This window comes from Lepidochelys kempii, chromosome 1, assembly GCF_965140265.1.
Source record: "Lepidochelys kempii isolate rLepKem1 chromosome 1, rLepKem1.hap2, whole genome shotgun sequence".
NCBI classification, from domain to species: domain Eukaryota; kingdom Metazoa; phylum Chordata; order Testudines; family Cheloniidae; genus Lepidochelys; species Lepidochelys kempii.
The window spans coordinates 177,447,808-177,464,233 of NC_133256.1; the positions used below are offsets into that span (position 1 = coordinate 177,447,808).

The 16,426-nt window shown below is 41.0% G+C and overlaps 1 protein-coding gene across 11 annotated transcripts in view; it reads left to right on the top strand.

Annotated features, from left to right (window-relative positions):
- The window catches only part of ROBO2 (roundabout guidance receptor 2), a 639,395-nt gene that overhangs the window by 496,118 nt on the left and 126,851 nt on the right, over nt 1–16,426 (top strand). For all 11 annotated transcript variants that reach the window (XM_073303863.1, XM_073303872.1, XM_073303897.1 and 8 more), the window contains 2 exons: nt 6,900–7,071; nt 13,571–13,776. In XM_073303863.1, coding sequence (XP_073159964.1) covers nt 6,900–7,071; nt 13,571–13,776 — 378 coding nt within the window. The remainder of the gene's footprint in view (nt 1–6,899; nt 7,072–13,570; nt 13,777–16,426) is intronic.

Sequence of the window (16,426 nt, forward strand, 5' to 3'; positions counted from 1 at the left end):
CAGTCTGAAACACAAGACAACAGGTGGATAGGATAAATATGGTATGGAGTGAAGGAGACAGGGTAACAAAAATAAGAGGATGTACACAATTCTTATCCAATCAGGGGCAGTAATTACAACAGGGCACCTGTGTTGTCATAATCAGGTAGTTATAGATCTGACTGCCTGATTTGCACTGACATGTGCCACAGTGCATGCAAATGCAGGTTTTGAGCATGCAGCTGTTTGCCTCCATAAAACTGGCATGCACAATTTCTGAGGCTCATTTTGGAAAAATTTCCCCTGGGTATTTAGTGTCATTTTAATGACTGAGTTTCTGACACACCTTGGGCCAATACTGAGTTCCTTAGCTTTAGATTTGAATGTGATGCTGTCACAGATAAATCTTTGTGTAATTTTTCAATGTTGTTGCTTTGCCAAGACTAGTTATTTCAGAAGACAGGCTGTCTCACTGTTTGGATGGTTTTCCTTATGGTGGATAAAGTTTTGATGTTGCAAACCATGGCCCAGATTCTCTCCTGCACATGCGCGCTGCTAAGGGCAGGAGATGAGAGCATCAGGGAGCTGATTATTGTTACATCCATGTGAGATACATTGGACTGGTGGATTTCTCTGCTGCCCATTTGTGGATAGTTGCTTGTCCTTTGTGGGACCTGAACTGTACAAATGGCCTAGATCTAAATAGAGACTGTAGCCCCGGATGTTAATATAATTTTTCTCCCGGAGCCAACTGGATATATTTTCATATTTAACCCTTCTGACAGGTGGTTAATGGCAGTTAGAAGGGTCAGATTCAGTATGTCGAGAGTCGTCTTGGAGAATATTAAAATTGACTTTAGCCCCCACCTTGAATTCTTGGGAAAATAAATAAATCCTCTTTCAGTAGCCCTAAGCAGACAGAACTTCATCACCACCACCACCCCCAAGCACTCAGGTTATGTCTACACTTATGGCAGCATGTACAGTACATACACTGCACTCCCACCTAGCACAGGCATAAATAGCAGCGTAGATGGCAAGGCATGGCTTAGGCAAGTAAAGACAGGCCAGAACCCTAGGGTATGTACCCTGCGCAGTTCTCTTCACACCCAAGCAGTGCCTCCCCTATCTACACTGTCCTGCTGCCTACCCAAATCCTTCCCACCAGTCTCAGTGAATTCCCAGTAGCCTTTGGCAAGAGTTCTCTGATCATATCACTCCCCCCACAACAAAACTCACTCTTGGTTTGGGTCACTGAATATTAGTAGCCCAGCGTTCTCTGCAGATCTGTTTCTGGGCCTGTTGAAGCTGCTTGTCTACTCACACCGTGAGCTGCCACCACCTCAGGTCTCTGCTGAGGAGTCTGCTCTGCACCATCTAATTGTGCCTTTATAACAAGAATGCGAGTTAAGAATGGAGAAAGTCTGCATCCTGTATAAAAGCTCATCTTCTTATGTTAGAATGTGGGCTGGTGTGGCTGTGCGTGAAGGTATCCATAGACACCTTTATTACTGCACATATTCTTTGAGGCCCCAGTCGTGCAATCGGAAGATCTACATGAGTGGAGCCTCGGATCTGTGCAAAGGTGCACCCACACGGAGCCACAAGGAAATTAATGGAGCGCTGCACGGAGTACAGCGGTCCAATTACAGGATCAAGACCAGAGTCAATATCCTGTGTTCTCTGGGTTGTGCAGCTACAGGAGTACATGCTTGTGCAATTGTTAAGTTGTTTACATTGATTCTTCACTCCATTTTATTCATCTGATTATGCAACGTGTGTAAGGAGGTTCCAATCCAACCATCAAATATGTGGTTCTGATTCTTGCAAAGTGCAGTATTGTGGGCCACACTAAGAAGCAAATTGTTCCAGGAGGAAAATATAATAGCATTTTGAAATTAAACAAGGAAGTGCTGATGTGCTAGCAAACATTTCAAAAACCCTTCTTGTAGAGGGTTTTAATAACATGGTAATGTTTATGTAAAGTGGGCTTATAGTGTCACGCTTGAATCTAATAAAGTGGACATCCATCATGTTGTAATAAAGAGAAGAGCTTCTAATTAAAGTAGGGCATCATTTGCAGGATTAAAGTCATTTAGTGTAATTGAAAAGTGTTAATACTCTATTTTATCCTCTTCCATTGGTATCACTTCAAGGGTAAAAACATTTTAAGGTGAAAATGTGTCTTCTGTCTTTAATTGAATGTTATTACCTACTGATTGTACCATGTTGAAGCTGTTTAATTACAAACCTGGAAAATTAATTACAATATTGAGAACCAGATCCCACAGGGTTAGAATGTTCTTTTTTGGCAAATAAAGGCAACATAAAAATTGATATCTTCATATTTATAATCAAACCTTGAAACATAGCTCAATGTGATTCATTATACCCACATGTTGTTCTTAATTGAGCAACAATGAAGCCACACAGGTTAACCAGATTAATATTACCATCCTAATATAAACTTTCCAGGCTTAAGTAAGACATTGTTCCATTAAATAGCAGAGTCTCCACTTACTGTATTTTATCATCGAAATGAAGAGTACAATACTTTGGCCACACCTAAGGTTAACATGCTGAGCATGGGACCACAGTATCTCTGAGTGTTTACTCCTTGTCATTTGGCCTTGCAGTGCTTTCTTTGCCTCCGAGGGAATGTCTACACTGCATTTAAAATCCTGCATCTGACCCATGCCAGCTGACTCAGACTCCCATGGCTCAGGCTAAGAAGCTGTTTAATTGTGGTGTAGTCGTTCAGGTTTGGCCTGCAGCCCAAGATCTGGGATTCATCCACCTTGCAGGTTCCTAGAGCCTGGGCTCCAGCCCAAGCCAAGATGTGTACGCTGCAATTAAAGGACCTCTTAACCTGGGCCTGAGTCAGCTGGGTACAGACGGGCCAGGCACAGGGTTTTAATTGCAGTGTAGATATACCCTTCTTCAAGAAACTATATTCCTTGCAATGCTGCTGTTAGTGTTTATTGTAATATTGTGTAGAGCTCGTCAAGCTAGCCCATTCCAGGGAATTCTTTATCCTGGACCTGTTCCTCCATCCTGTTTCACTAAGCACAGCCAGCTGGAAGGGCGGGGAACAGTTCCTTCTGGAACTATCCTTGTGCCAACTTGTGCATCAGCAGCTGGTCCTTTGTACTTGGTAGCCTTTCCCCCCAACGCTTGGCAGCAGCAGTCCAATGAAATGCAGCAGCTTAAGGCAATGAATTTACTCTTACTAGTCACTAGTTCCTAAACGCTTTGGGCAAAATTAATCCCTGGTGTAACTCCATTACAATCAATGGACATAAAGCCATTGAAGTCAGTGGAGTTATGCCAGGGCTGATTGTGGCACAGCATGTCACCATTAGGCCTGATTGAGCAAATAGTTTAATTGAATCCACTTACTTTATTTTAAATTATTTTAAATTTACTCTCTGGTCAATTTACGGCCATTTATAATCCATGGGGTCTGACCCTGAAGGGGGCTGAGCCTCATCAATTCCCACTGAAGTGTAGAATTCACTGGGGCCTGAGGCCCCTCAGGATCTGGCCCATGCTGAAGAATCAAAGAAGGCCACATAATCAGAAATTAATGTTTTGAATGCAACAGTGAACATGATTATAAACCCCAATTTGTACTTAGTAGGGATTAGGGGCCTGATCCTGCACTACCTTTACCTTGTGTTCCCATCTACAAATCCGCAGGTGGGTGATGAGTGGCTGCAAAACTGTACCACATCAAAATTCTCACTTTTCTCACACAAGTGGGCTTTTATGCTCATTCTTCATTCAGCGCTTGCCTACACTACAGATCCTTGACCAGTATAGCTTTTCCACTACAGCCCCTAATGTAGACACAGCATAAAGCGGCAGAAAGTGTTCTCCTGGCATTGTTACACGACCTCCCTGAATGACATTAGCTAAGCCGACAGAAGCACTTTTCTGTTGACACAGTTGCATCTACACTGCCAGCAAAGCCATGTCAGGTAGGAGGTGCAATTTTTTCCAAAACTACTCAGGATTAGCCTAACTTTGCTCCTATGGAAGTCAATGGTAAAACTCCCATTGGCTCCATTTGGAACAGTTTTAGTCAACACTCAATGATTTTAAAAATCCCATCCTGCATATTTAGACATTCTGCTTTGTACCAGTAGGCAAACTTTGAAATCTTAACTGAACTTTTTCAAACTCCCATTATTAGAAAGCCAAACAAAACTATCTTACCCTAAAATAAGACTTCTCAAACTATGGAGCAGGCCAACCAAAGGAAGCATGGAATGTGTCAAGGGGAGGTACGAGCTCTGGCTATCAGTCCCAGGTGGCTGGGGCTTGTGCAAAAGGGTCATGCACATCCAGGAGGTGGGGAGATAGGATTCGGGGGACAGCCGGAGCCCCACCGCCCCAGGGGTGACAGCTGGACCACGAGCATTGGCTGGCTTGGGCTCTCCTTCCCCCTGCACATCCCTCACCTGGTAGCAGTGGGACTCCAGCTATCAGCGCCGGGGTGGCAGCAGCAACACAGAAGTAAGGGTGGCAATGGGGTGCTAAGTCTTCTGTGAGAAGTGATATTGAAAAATCGTATTGCCACCCTCATTTCTGAGCTGCTGCCGGCACAGCACTACCTATACAGCTGAGTGCCCAGCCAGCAGCCACTGGTTTCTGCTCTCCCTTCAGAGCCTGGCTGCAGTATATATACTTGTGAGGGGCAGGGGGAGAACATGAACAACTATAGACACAAAGAAGGGGCACACAATCATATAAGTAGAGACCCACTGTCCTAGAGTAAAAAGAAAAGGAGTACTTGTGGCACCTTAGAGACTAACCAATTTATTAGAGCATAAGCTTTCGTGAGCTACAGCTCACTTCATCAGATGCATATCGTGGAAACTGCAGCAGACTTTATATATACACAGAGAATATGAACCAATACCTCCTCCCACCCCACTGTCCGGCTGGTAATAGCTTATCTAAAGTGATCATCAGGTGGGCCATTTCCAGCACAAATCCAGGTTTTCTCACCCTCCACCCCCCCACACAAATTCACTCTCCTGCTGGTGATAGCCCATCCAAAGTGACAACTCTTTACACAATGTGCATGACAATCAAGTTGGGCTATTTCCTGCACAAATCCAGGTTTTCTCACATTCCCCCCACCCCCATACACACACAAACTCACTCTCCTGCTGGTAATAGCTCATCCAAACTGACCACTCAGTTTGGATGAGCTATTACCAGCAGGAGAGTGAGTTTGTGTGTGTATGGGGGTGGGGGGAATGTGAGAAAACCTGGATTTGTGCAGGAAATAGCCCAACTTGATTGTCATGCACATTGTGTAAAGAGTTGTCACTTTGGATGGGCTATCACCAGCAGGAGAGTGAATTTGTGTGGGGGGGTGGAGGGTGAGAAAACCTGGATTTGTGCTGGAAATGGCCCACCTGATGATCACTTTAGATAAGCTATTACCAGCCAGACAGTGGGGTGGGAGGAGGTATTGGTTCATATTCTCTGTGTATATATAAAGTCTGCTGCAGTTTCCACGATATGCATCTGATGAAGTGAGCTGTAGCTCACGAAAGCTTATGCTCTAATAAATTGGTTAGTCTCTAAGGTGCCACAAGTACTCCTTTTCTTTTTGCGAATACAGACTAACACGGCTGTTACTCTGAAACCTGTCCTAGAGTAATGATCAGTAGCTTACGGTAGTGTCTTTGCAGTGTTTGGTATGTCACTGGTGTTAACAATTGTAATATTTTTATAGGGATTGGTTCAGTGCTTGTTTTATTTAAACTGGTTCATAAATCCATAAATCATGGTTCCATAACTCTTATGGAATTAGTTAATTCAGGCAGTTTTCCTCCTTTAAGTACCAACATCTCATCATAACTCCTAAACCCTCTCCCTTACTCCCCTTTTCCATCCTCCCTGCCACTAACTTGCCTTTCCCCGAGTGCTGTCTCTCACTCTTCTCAACCCTTCTTTCCTCGCATCAAAGCCACTGTCAAATGTTATCACTTTTCCCTCTAAAATTTGCCCCCAGCTGCTAAAGCCCTTGCTCCTGCCTTGATTATCTTTTTGCACTGATTACTGAATCTCCTCCATTCTATTTTCCCCAGTTCTCATCTCTCCCCCTCCAGTCCATTAAAAGGGTATCAGCTAAAATAACCCACCCCCAATCTAAATGTGCCACCCCTCCTCAAAACTATCATCTCCTTGCCAATTTTCACATCAAATTTATACTCGTCCTCACCTTCAAGGTTCCACACTGTCTGCTTCTTGTCTACGTCTCAGTTTTAATTTCCTTCTACTCCTCCTTTCACCTCCCATGCTCTGCCAACCCCTCTTTCTTTATGATCCATTTGTATCCTCCTGCCACTTCTGCTTCAATGCCTTGTTCATGCTTCCCCCTTTGCCAGGAACAGTACTCATTGCCAAACAATCTCACTCTGCTCTTTCAGATCACTATTCATAATTCATTCCTTTTAGTTAGCTTTCTAATGTGCACTCTAGTGTTAGCTCCTCCTGATGTAACACCCAGCTATGTATGTTGTTAAAATAAAGTTCAGAGTTATCAAGGTACATGTGAAACAAATTCAGAACTAATGAGATACATATGAAACAAACAAATCACCCGCATGTATTTGCTGAAATCTTCCTCCACACCTCAACCGCTACCGGCAACACAATTGTCTGTCATCATTTCTCAGTGGTGCTGTGTCTAATTTAAACTGCAAGCTTCTCCATGCAGGGAACACTGGCTTATTATGTGTCTGTAAAGCTCTATGCACACCTATGATACTATATACATAGTTGTGTTTTTTTATTTGTGTTTATACATAATCCTTGTAAAGAAAATTACTGTGCCCTCGACTGAGGGAAAAGCAATGTTCTTGTATTTTGCGCTGATGTGGCTTGAATTGTCTCTACAGAATCTACTCTTTCCAAACCAGCCTCTCCAACCCAACAGTAGGTATTCCGTATCACCAACAGGCGACCTCACTATTACCAACATTCAACGATCTGATGCAGGCTACTACATCTGTCAGGCGCTGACAGTTGCTGGGAGCATTTTAGCAAAGGCTCAACTGGAAGTTACTGATGGTGAGAAATCAGGATTTCTGTTGGGGTTTTTTTTGTTTGTTTGTTTGTTTTAACCAATAGCACTGAAGAATTAAAATATAATTTGTAAATATAGACATGTCAGATCATGTAATTCATATCGGCAAACATATAGGCTTCTACTAATTATGAATAATGCAAAAAGGACCTCGGTGCAGAGTCTTCTACATGAACACAAAAACATGGAATACAAGTTTGCATATTATATGAAATTTTGTACCTCTTTAAAACAATCAGTGAAAAGGGAGGGCTACACCAGCTCAGAATATAATTTGTTTTAAAGGACACTGTTCAATATAGTGGAACTGAAATCTAAGATGCCCGTATTCTAATCCAGAATGCGCAATGGATGGTTTTGTGGTAAAGCACTGAATAGCAACTCAGGAAAACTCAGTTCAATTCCCAGCTCCACAGCAGACTTCTTGTGTTACCTTAGGGAAGTCACTTTGGGACGTGTCGTCATCTCATGAAAACTGGAATAACTCCATTTAAATCTATGGAGCTGTGTCTGTGCACATCAACTGAGGACCCTGGCCCTTAGTCTCTCTGTGTCTCAAATCCCCATTTGTAAAGCGGGGCCCGTAATACTTCCTTACCCTCACAGGAGTGTTTTAAGGATAATTAATGTTTCTGATGCGCTCAGATACGGCAATGATGGGAATCAGACAGATTGACAAATACTACAACACAGTGTGATTTGTCACTAGTCATTTCAACATTTTCTTTTAGGAAAATACCTTAAATGCATTCTTTACTACGTATATCTCCTTTCATTTGCACCCATGAATCCTGTTAACATCAGTATGAGTTCTGTTCATGGATCTAGGGCAGAATAGTGCCTTTATATTACTAAAGAAAATGGAGCTGAAATTCCTATTTGCCTAGCAGGTCATCTCATTCCCAGGCCTTATTATTCCCTATTGTAACTGACTCATTAAATATCTCCTGACAGACTTCGACGAATTTTTGCCCTTAAAACTGTTGTTACATGCACAGATCCACTATTACAGCTCCCTCAGAGACCTGCCTACATCATGAAAGTTTGAAAAGATGTCTAATTCTGAATAATCTGGCTTTTCACAAAAGCATATTCATCGCAAGTGACAGGTAGAGAGGTTCAGAAACACGCTATAGAGATTTGAGCATGAATTTGATGCCTTTTTTTCCCTGTTGTTTTCCAAAAGCTGTCTGTATTTTTATGACAAGGAAAGATAATTTCTTCCTTATCCTTACATCTTTACAAGCATGCACTGCATTTCCTTAAAGTAGTTTCTAGGAGATTAAAGCCTAACCTTTGCTCTGTGACCTCCTTAAGTCTTCCCTTTCTCTTACTCTCTATGACAAAATGATGCATTTTCATACAATTCAAATTTACATGTAGATTAAAAGGTCATTTAAAATTAATGGAAAGGCAGTATTTTTTAATATCCGTCCACGGCGCTGTCTGATTCAATGCCATGGCTGTGATTGGAATAAATAGAACATACAAACACTGGCTGATAGGACATTGAGCTGTTAATGGTTGCACCTGCTGTTGTTGCAGAGATTTACTGCAACAGGGGCCGAAAGGAGCAAGTCAGGTTCAAGGATATCAGTGATGAGAAATTCTTCCTTTAGACTGACAAGGCCTTTGGTCCTTCTTAATCTTTATTTATTTCTCTGTATGAAAAAAGAAATCATAACTGACCTCTTCTGCATCTGCATCAGCTTATGCAGCCAGTCAACAGAAAAAGCTCATTAAGGTGTCCATGGCAAAAAGCAAACTCAGGTTGAACTAATTACATTCAAAGGTACTTAGCATTCTACATTCCTTAAGAAAGCATTCAATGGTGCCTGTGTGACTAAAGGAATGAAAAACCTGCATTCTTCAAATATCTCCCAGAACCTGAAAGTCAGGACACTCACTGTAATATACTACAAGATTATTTTATAGAAATATGAATTCATTATGGTATTGAGGGGTGGATGAAGGTCATGAGGAATGTACAAAAAGAGTATTTTGCAATTGTGATTGTATAAATAAAGGTACCACTGTATCATAGATAATTTTTGACATTGCCTTTTATTAGGGAATTAAGCATAAATATCTAAATATTCTTTCTCAGCTCATGCTGAGTATAGGTTATAGAAGTTAATGTTTTTTATCAGTAGAGAAATTTAATTTCGGGGTTTAAAATATATTAAAATATAAACATTTCAAATATTAGCCATATATTAAAGCATTAGCTTTCCAGTTTTTGGCTGGTGATTTCAGTTTTACTTCATAGCCCAGAATTTTTCTGTTTGGTTAATGATTTAATAATAGTGGCAAGGCATCATTTTCATTTTGAACACATTTTTGTTTGATCCCAGAGTAATTTGGATTCAATTGAAATTCCAATACAGAATGAAAACATATGTCATGTGCAGAAAAACAAGTGCTTAATTATACCATATATAGCAGTGTTTCAATTGTTACATTTTTGCACTTAGACGTCTTCACTGGAAATATTTTTAACTCAAGTGTTCCTATGAGAAAAGATTACTTGCTGTGATGAAATGTGCTGAGTTGAGTGATAATTTTGCTGATTATGGACTGTGCTAAGAGCCTTCAATATATTTGAAATTCAAATCTTGTACTGTCTTGAAAGATCGTCACATAAATCCAGTGTCTAACTCACATCTGGAAAAGTAACATCATTTTTAAAAAAATGAGACAGTCTCTGCAATCTTTCAAAAGCAAAGGTAAGCATGCAGCTCACAGTCTTATAACAGCAGGTCATGCAAATAAACAAAGAGCTTCCATTTACCTGTGTCTCTGTGTGATATAGACAGAATAATTCACAATTAGTCATTTATTCCATAAATTTAGTCTCTTTTTTGTGCACAGAATATTCAGAAGTAAATCTCAATTTCCTCTAATCAATTAATTATTTATATTTATTGATTGATCTTTTTGGCCACTGTGCATGTTTTTTAACTCTATGGATTAGTCACAAATAGTTCTCTGTGAGTATCCAGCTCTCTCTACTTGAAATTCAAGTTGTATTGCTTAGTTGTGACTGGTCAGATAAGGCATATGATATTGTTTCCATCACTAGATTACATGCGTATGTGAATGTTTGTAGATCCTAATTTTAAATTCCATTTCCATGAATGCGTGCACATATGACTTTGAAGTTCACTTTCTGTAAATATGCATTCCAGTATAGCTCAATCGCACATGTTTGTAGAAAATGAACACAAAAGGGTTTGTGCTTGGACAAAACAAATTCACCTAAAAATTAGAGCAACCATTCATTGACTTTTTACAGTATTTATCCATCTTTGAGATAGATAGACCCTCACACATATACAAACATCTCTCCAAAGCTCTGCTCAAGTGTCAGTTCCTGATTCACTGAAAAACCTATATCATAGGAATCTTGTTTATATATTTAAATAACTGACAAAAACAGGATAATTTCAAAACATTTTACAGAAGATTTACAAGTCATAGAAGTGAAGACAATACAGTTGTTCATAGATCACTGGAAATCCTAAGTGTTCATTTAACCTTTAGCCTTAGTGTCATGGAAACCTGTAGTAGTCTTTCACCCATAACACCCTTGAAAATGAAGATTCCTTCTGGCCAGGAGACTTTCAATTACTTTATTGATCAAACCCATTTAAAAGATTATGAGCTACTCATTTGGGCAGTAAAAAAACTAATTAGATGCCAAAGAGCAATATCTAAAAAACAATAGGCTTTTAAAATACCTATATTGCTACCCATAAAACAAGGCAATGAGTTGCTACAAATAACTAAAGATGTATAGTTCTCAACCTAAGCAATTATATGTTTTCATTCTTTCAATCTATACCTACTCACCTAGAAAACTGAAAACTCATGGCTCTGCATTAAATGCAAATGAAAACTTATGTGGCCTAGTTGTCACCTGAATATATTTTTGCTGTAGGTATAGTACTTAGATGGGCCATACACATGTTTCTATAATTACAGCATAAAATTGAGATTGAGTTTTTATTTCTTAAAATGACAGGGCATACTCTCTCTTCAACAGTTGTGTGTAACTGTGCTTAACCCTAAAGAGATGTAAACATGTGCTCTGAGGTGAAAATACATCCCCATGTGTCTTTCTTGTGTCCTACTGGTTCCTGTGTTATAGCTGAATTCAGTGTATGGTATTTCAGAATTTCCAAGGCAGTTTTCATTTCCTGTGACAAATGTTCTAAATTAGCTTTCGATGCACATTTTAAATGTTCAGTTACAATAAATTTGTTGAAATCACAACCCAAAGTATTATTACAGCAAGTAGAGTCATCAGCCTTATTTCCCAGATTAAGAGAAGGTTTTAGGGTTGTTGCGATGTTACAGTTCCAAAAACAAACATTTTGAATAAAAAAACAAATGCTTACATCAGCCCTCCTCTTTCCTATATATTAAACAGTATACCGAAAGTACTTTGGAGCCTTGACAATGCTGTGACCTCATGTCTTGAACAGTTCAACACAATGCAAGCCCACATTTCTTTAAGACACACTTCAATTTATTGTGGTTTCATTCAGAGGCATGTATGGTATGCTAAGTACATTGGGCCAGATCCTCAGCTGGAGTAAACTGATGTAACTCAATTGGCATCAGTGGAGCTATGCAAACCTACACTAGCTCAGGAGCTAATCCTGTTTATCAGAATATTTTCATTCAGATGCCAAACATACTGCTCAGAGTTTTAAAGTTATAACAGTATGGAAGCTAAACATCTGAGAACTGTTTCTCAATTCTGTTAGATGGGTGTTATGATGGTATAACTCCATTGACATTAATGAAGAATCCAGCCCCTTGTTTATCTTACTCTCTCTCTCGATAAACAAGTCTTACAGAAACAACAAAGCTATGTTTTTATCCTTCACAGATGCCACAGGGAATAGGTTGAACATCAGAATTATTTATGAAAAAATTTTCTTGTAAGAAAAGTTAACATGATCATTTACCTCATCTTCACGATATCCCACTGGTAGCAGAATAAGGCTCAGGTGCAGCTAGGCACTCACTTGTTAAGAACATTTTATGACTTATTTCAAGCATGCAAATGTAAAATATTAGGAGAATAATAACAGAGTTCATGGTTTCAAAAGGTGATGACTTGATTTGGTAGCTTGATTAAATCTGAACTGTTCCTCACTGAAGAGCATGATGCAATCAGGTAGATCAGTTAGGGAAAGATTTTGTGGTGTTCGATGTTATTTCCTAATGATGAACATTTGCACATTGAACATGAATGGGAAACGTGATCAAATGCACATGTTTAACTAACAGTTATGGTTGGTTGACAACTGTCTTAGCTTTCATCAGCCTTTCTAAGGCCCTGATTCAGGAGACCATCTGTTTTCAGGAAAGTGTTTAACCATATGCTTAACTTTGACACCCATGAGATTGAAACACCTGTTTAAACTTAAGCATGTGCTCAAGGCTGCTGGAACAATTTGTGTAGTGGGGGTGCTGAGAGCCATTGAATCAAAATGTAAACCCTGTATTACGATGGAAACCACTTTAAGCCAAGAGGTGCTGCCACCATAGGCGCCATCTTTCTGAGTTGCCAGGGTGTGCTCGACCCCCTGCTCCACCCCAGGCCCTGCCCTCACCCTGCCTCACCTCTGCTCTGCCCTGCCCCACCTCTGCCCGCCCTCACTCCAACCCCTCTCTCGAGCGCCCCCACCCTCACTCTGCGCCCAACCCCCCAGTGCCTCCTGCCCGCAGCCAAATAGATGATTGCGGCAGGTGGGAGGCACTGGGAGGGAGGGAGAGGAACTGATAGGGGGAGGTTGCCAGTGAGTGCTGAGCACCCACTAGTTCTTTCCATGGGTGTTCCAGCCCCGGAGCACCCATGCAGTCGACACCTATGGCTGCCACACCCCCAGCAGCTCTAGTTCCAGCACCTATGCATGTGCTTTCCTGAACCAGGGTCTTAACTTTTAGCTAACCTTAAGTAATGTCTACAGTTCAATAAAAAAACACCCACGGCTGGCCAGTGACTCATGCTTGCAGTACTCAGGCTGCAGGGCTATAAAATAGCAGTGTAGATGTTTGGGCTCTGGAACCCTTCTCCCTCGCTGTGTCCCAGAACTCAGGCTCGAGCCTGAATGTCTATGCTGCAATTTACATCTGCGTCAGCTGGGGGTGTTTTATTTCAGTGTAGACATATCCTTACTCAAATAAGTGTGATAACCTTTCTGTGTTTGTTTATAGCAAACTCACATCTAGGTACCATTTCACTGTAACTAAGCACAACCCTTTTAAATATGCCAAGAAAACATCTCAGTTGTGGGTGCATGAATGCATAATGGGCATTGCAGAAATTAGCGTTTTCAACCTCCCTGGATATCATATACAATTTTCTTAAAATCTATATTCTGTTATGCCAGATACTAACTGTTAAACATGACAGATATTAACTGTTAAAAGGTAGAGAGGTTCAGTAATTGTTGTGTTGTCATTTAGTTTTGACAGATAGACCTCCACCCATCATTCTCCAAGGTCCAGCCAATCAGACGTTGGCAGTAGATGGGACAGCTTTGCTGAAGTGTAAGGCCACTGGCGACCCACTTCCTGTTATTAGCTGGTTAAAGGAAGGATTCACCTTCCTGGGCAGAGATCCTAGAACAACAATACAGGAGCAGGGGACTTTGCAGATTAAAAGTCTACGGGTGAGTACTAATATAAATGAATCTTTGTTCCGACTGGATCGTTACTGAGCTGGTGAGGAGCCCCCATCAAACAGTTAGACATCCTTATCTTCAAAGTTGACATGTGCCCCTCCATTTAGAATAATGTCTTTCACCAGCAAGCTTCACTGAGCAAAATTCTCTGCCAGAGAAATAAAAAAGGGGGATATGATTTAACATTGCTGTAGCCTTGTGGTTCCCAAACTTGTTCCACTGCTGGTGCAGGGAAAGCCCCTGGCGGGCCGGGCCAGTTTGTTTGTCTGCCGCAGCTGCAGATTCGGCTGATCGCGGCTCCCGGTGGCCGCAGTTCGCTGCTCCAGGCCAGTGGGAGCTGCTGGAAGTGGTGCAGCGGCCAGTCCGTCCCTCAGCCTGCACCGCTTCCAGCAGCTCCCATTGGCCTGGAGCAGCGAACCGCAGCCACTGGGAGCCACGATTGGCCGAACCTGCAGATGCGGCAGGTAAACAAACCTGCCCAGCCCGGCAGGGGCTTTCCCTGCACAAGCGGTGGAGCAAGTTTGGGAACCACTGCTGTAGAGGGTTCAGGTAATACATTAGGATTCAGACAAAATGCATTAGAACATAGTACCTAGCAGTAGGGGCTGGTCAAGCTTCACTCCATGCAGGAGATGGAAGGGGGACTGGTCACCATCTCCATCTCATTTGATCCTGAGGCTGGATGCCAATTCATTCAAAGTTGCAAGTTGGAGTAGCCTCATTTGTTCCAGCTGATAATTGTCTCCCAGGAGACTGCAGCCAGGCTTTGGCCACTACCTCCCTTACCAAATCCATTGCACCAGGGCCTGGGAGAGGGAGGTACCCTGCAGCTGGCTATGCTGGTTCTGTCCTATGTGTGCTGGTGTTTCCCCAGCTGCTTGGTTAGGGCAGTATTGCATCCCTCTTTGGCATAAGGCATGGAACACTGTCTGGCCAGTGTTGTTTTGAGGTATCTGAAAATCAGATGCCCTGAATTTCAGGAGGGTGGAATTCAGATAGGGAGAAGAGACAAAATGAAAAGTTGTCAATGTGAAATTTGATCTGAAATGAAATTCTGGTCCCTTAATCGCCTGTGGTCAAGCATTTTAAATGACTTTTTAACTAAAATAAAATAAAAACACCATATATTTGAAGTATGTTTTTTTTCAAAGGGATTTAGAATTAAATTTATAGGACATTTTCTTATATAATTGAGTCCATTCCTGTAGCCATGCTTGTGACCCTTACACATGCTGATTGTCACACTGAAGTCATTGGCACTCCTTGCTTAAGTAAAGCAGGACTGTGTTCAAAATCTGCTGGTCCCAGCAGGTACTGTGTGCTCCAACCCGTCCCTTCCTCACTCGGGGAATGACCTCTGTGGGAAGCGACAGGAGCCAGGTGGCATGGGGTTATCCTCAGTTGCTCATTTAAAGTAGCTTTCTGGCTGCTTTATGCTGCGGTGCAGATCAGGGATAGAGGACTGATTCTTTAATATATTTATACTCTCACAGAGTGGTTGCCACTCAAAAGACAAAATTTACCAACAATTTATCACATTGATATCTGACATAACACTAGTATGTCTTCTTTAGAGTACAAACAAAATCTGCAGTATCTCAGCTGCCACAGTGCTGTACCTTGTCGGTAAATATTATCTTGCGAATGGCAAACGTTGTGTAGATGGATGTATTTATGTATAATATATGAAGTATAGAGATACTCATAAAAATATCCAAATATATATTACATATGGTGCAGAAAGGTAAAAATAGTTATATTATACATTAATTGTTTAAAAATAATTTCAGGAAATATTTAATTTCATCAGCACTAATGCTTGTACTTAGTTTTATCAGGAAAAAAAAAGAGAATCTGCAGAACTATAAAGAACAAGAAATGAGCAGCAGTTTAGTTTTCTGCCAACATTTCATCAGTGATCATAAATGAATTGTTAACTTCCTTGGAACAAAATGGAATTTATTAAAAAAATTTATGCTAGCTTTCCTTGAGTAAACAATTTATCCTCCCTCTCTGGGCTAAAGGCGGGTTTGGGCCATGAAGGTTAATGCATTTTTACTGTAGAGCTGGATTAAACAGTGCAGTTGAATAGTCAAGATCCACCAGTAGTGTTAGAAAGCAGCAATTAGAGGTGGGAGCTTGGTGATTTCAAACAAACTTTCAGAGCATTGATGATGGGCTTCTGTGGAGTGTCCATGAGGCAGAAGCTCATGGGATCCCTGCCTCCATGCGGTTATGCAAACAGTAAAATACTTGTTGAATCGTGCCAGCACATTAATGTCTTTGTTAGAGGTACATGATCTGTAAAGGAGAAAGGAAATACTGGCAAGGGAAAGGAAAATCTGGCATTAAGTGTGACTTTAAAAGACATGGAGCTTTTATTGATCCTTGAGTGGCTCATTCTTTAATACCCATTTTCCTTTAAGGCTCAGAAAGATACTCCTTAACCCTTCTCAATGCAGTAACACCAGGAAGAAAGACTCAACACCATATATTGGTTTATATTAGGGCTGTCAATTAATTGCTGTTAACTCACATGATTAACTAAAAAAAAATTATTGTGATTAAAAAAATTAATTGTGATTAATCACAGTTTTAATCGCGCAGTTGAACAATAGAATCCTAATTGAAATTTATT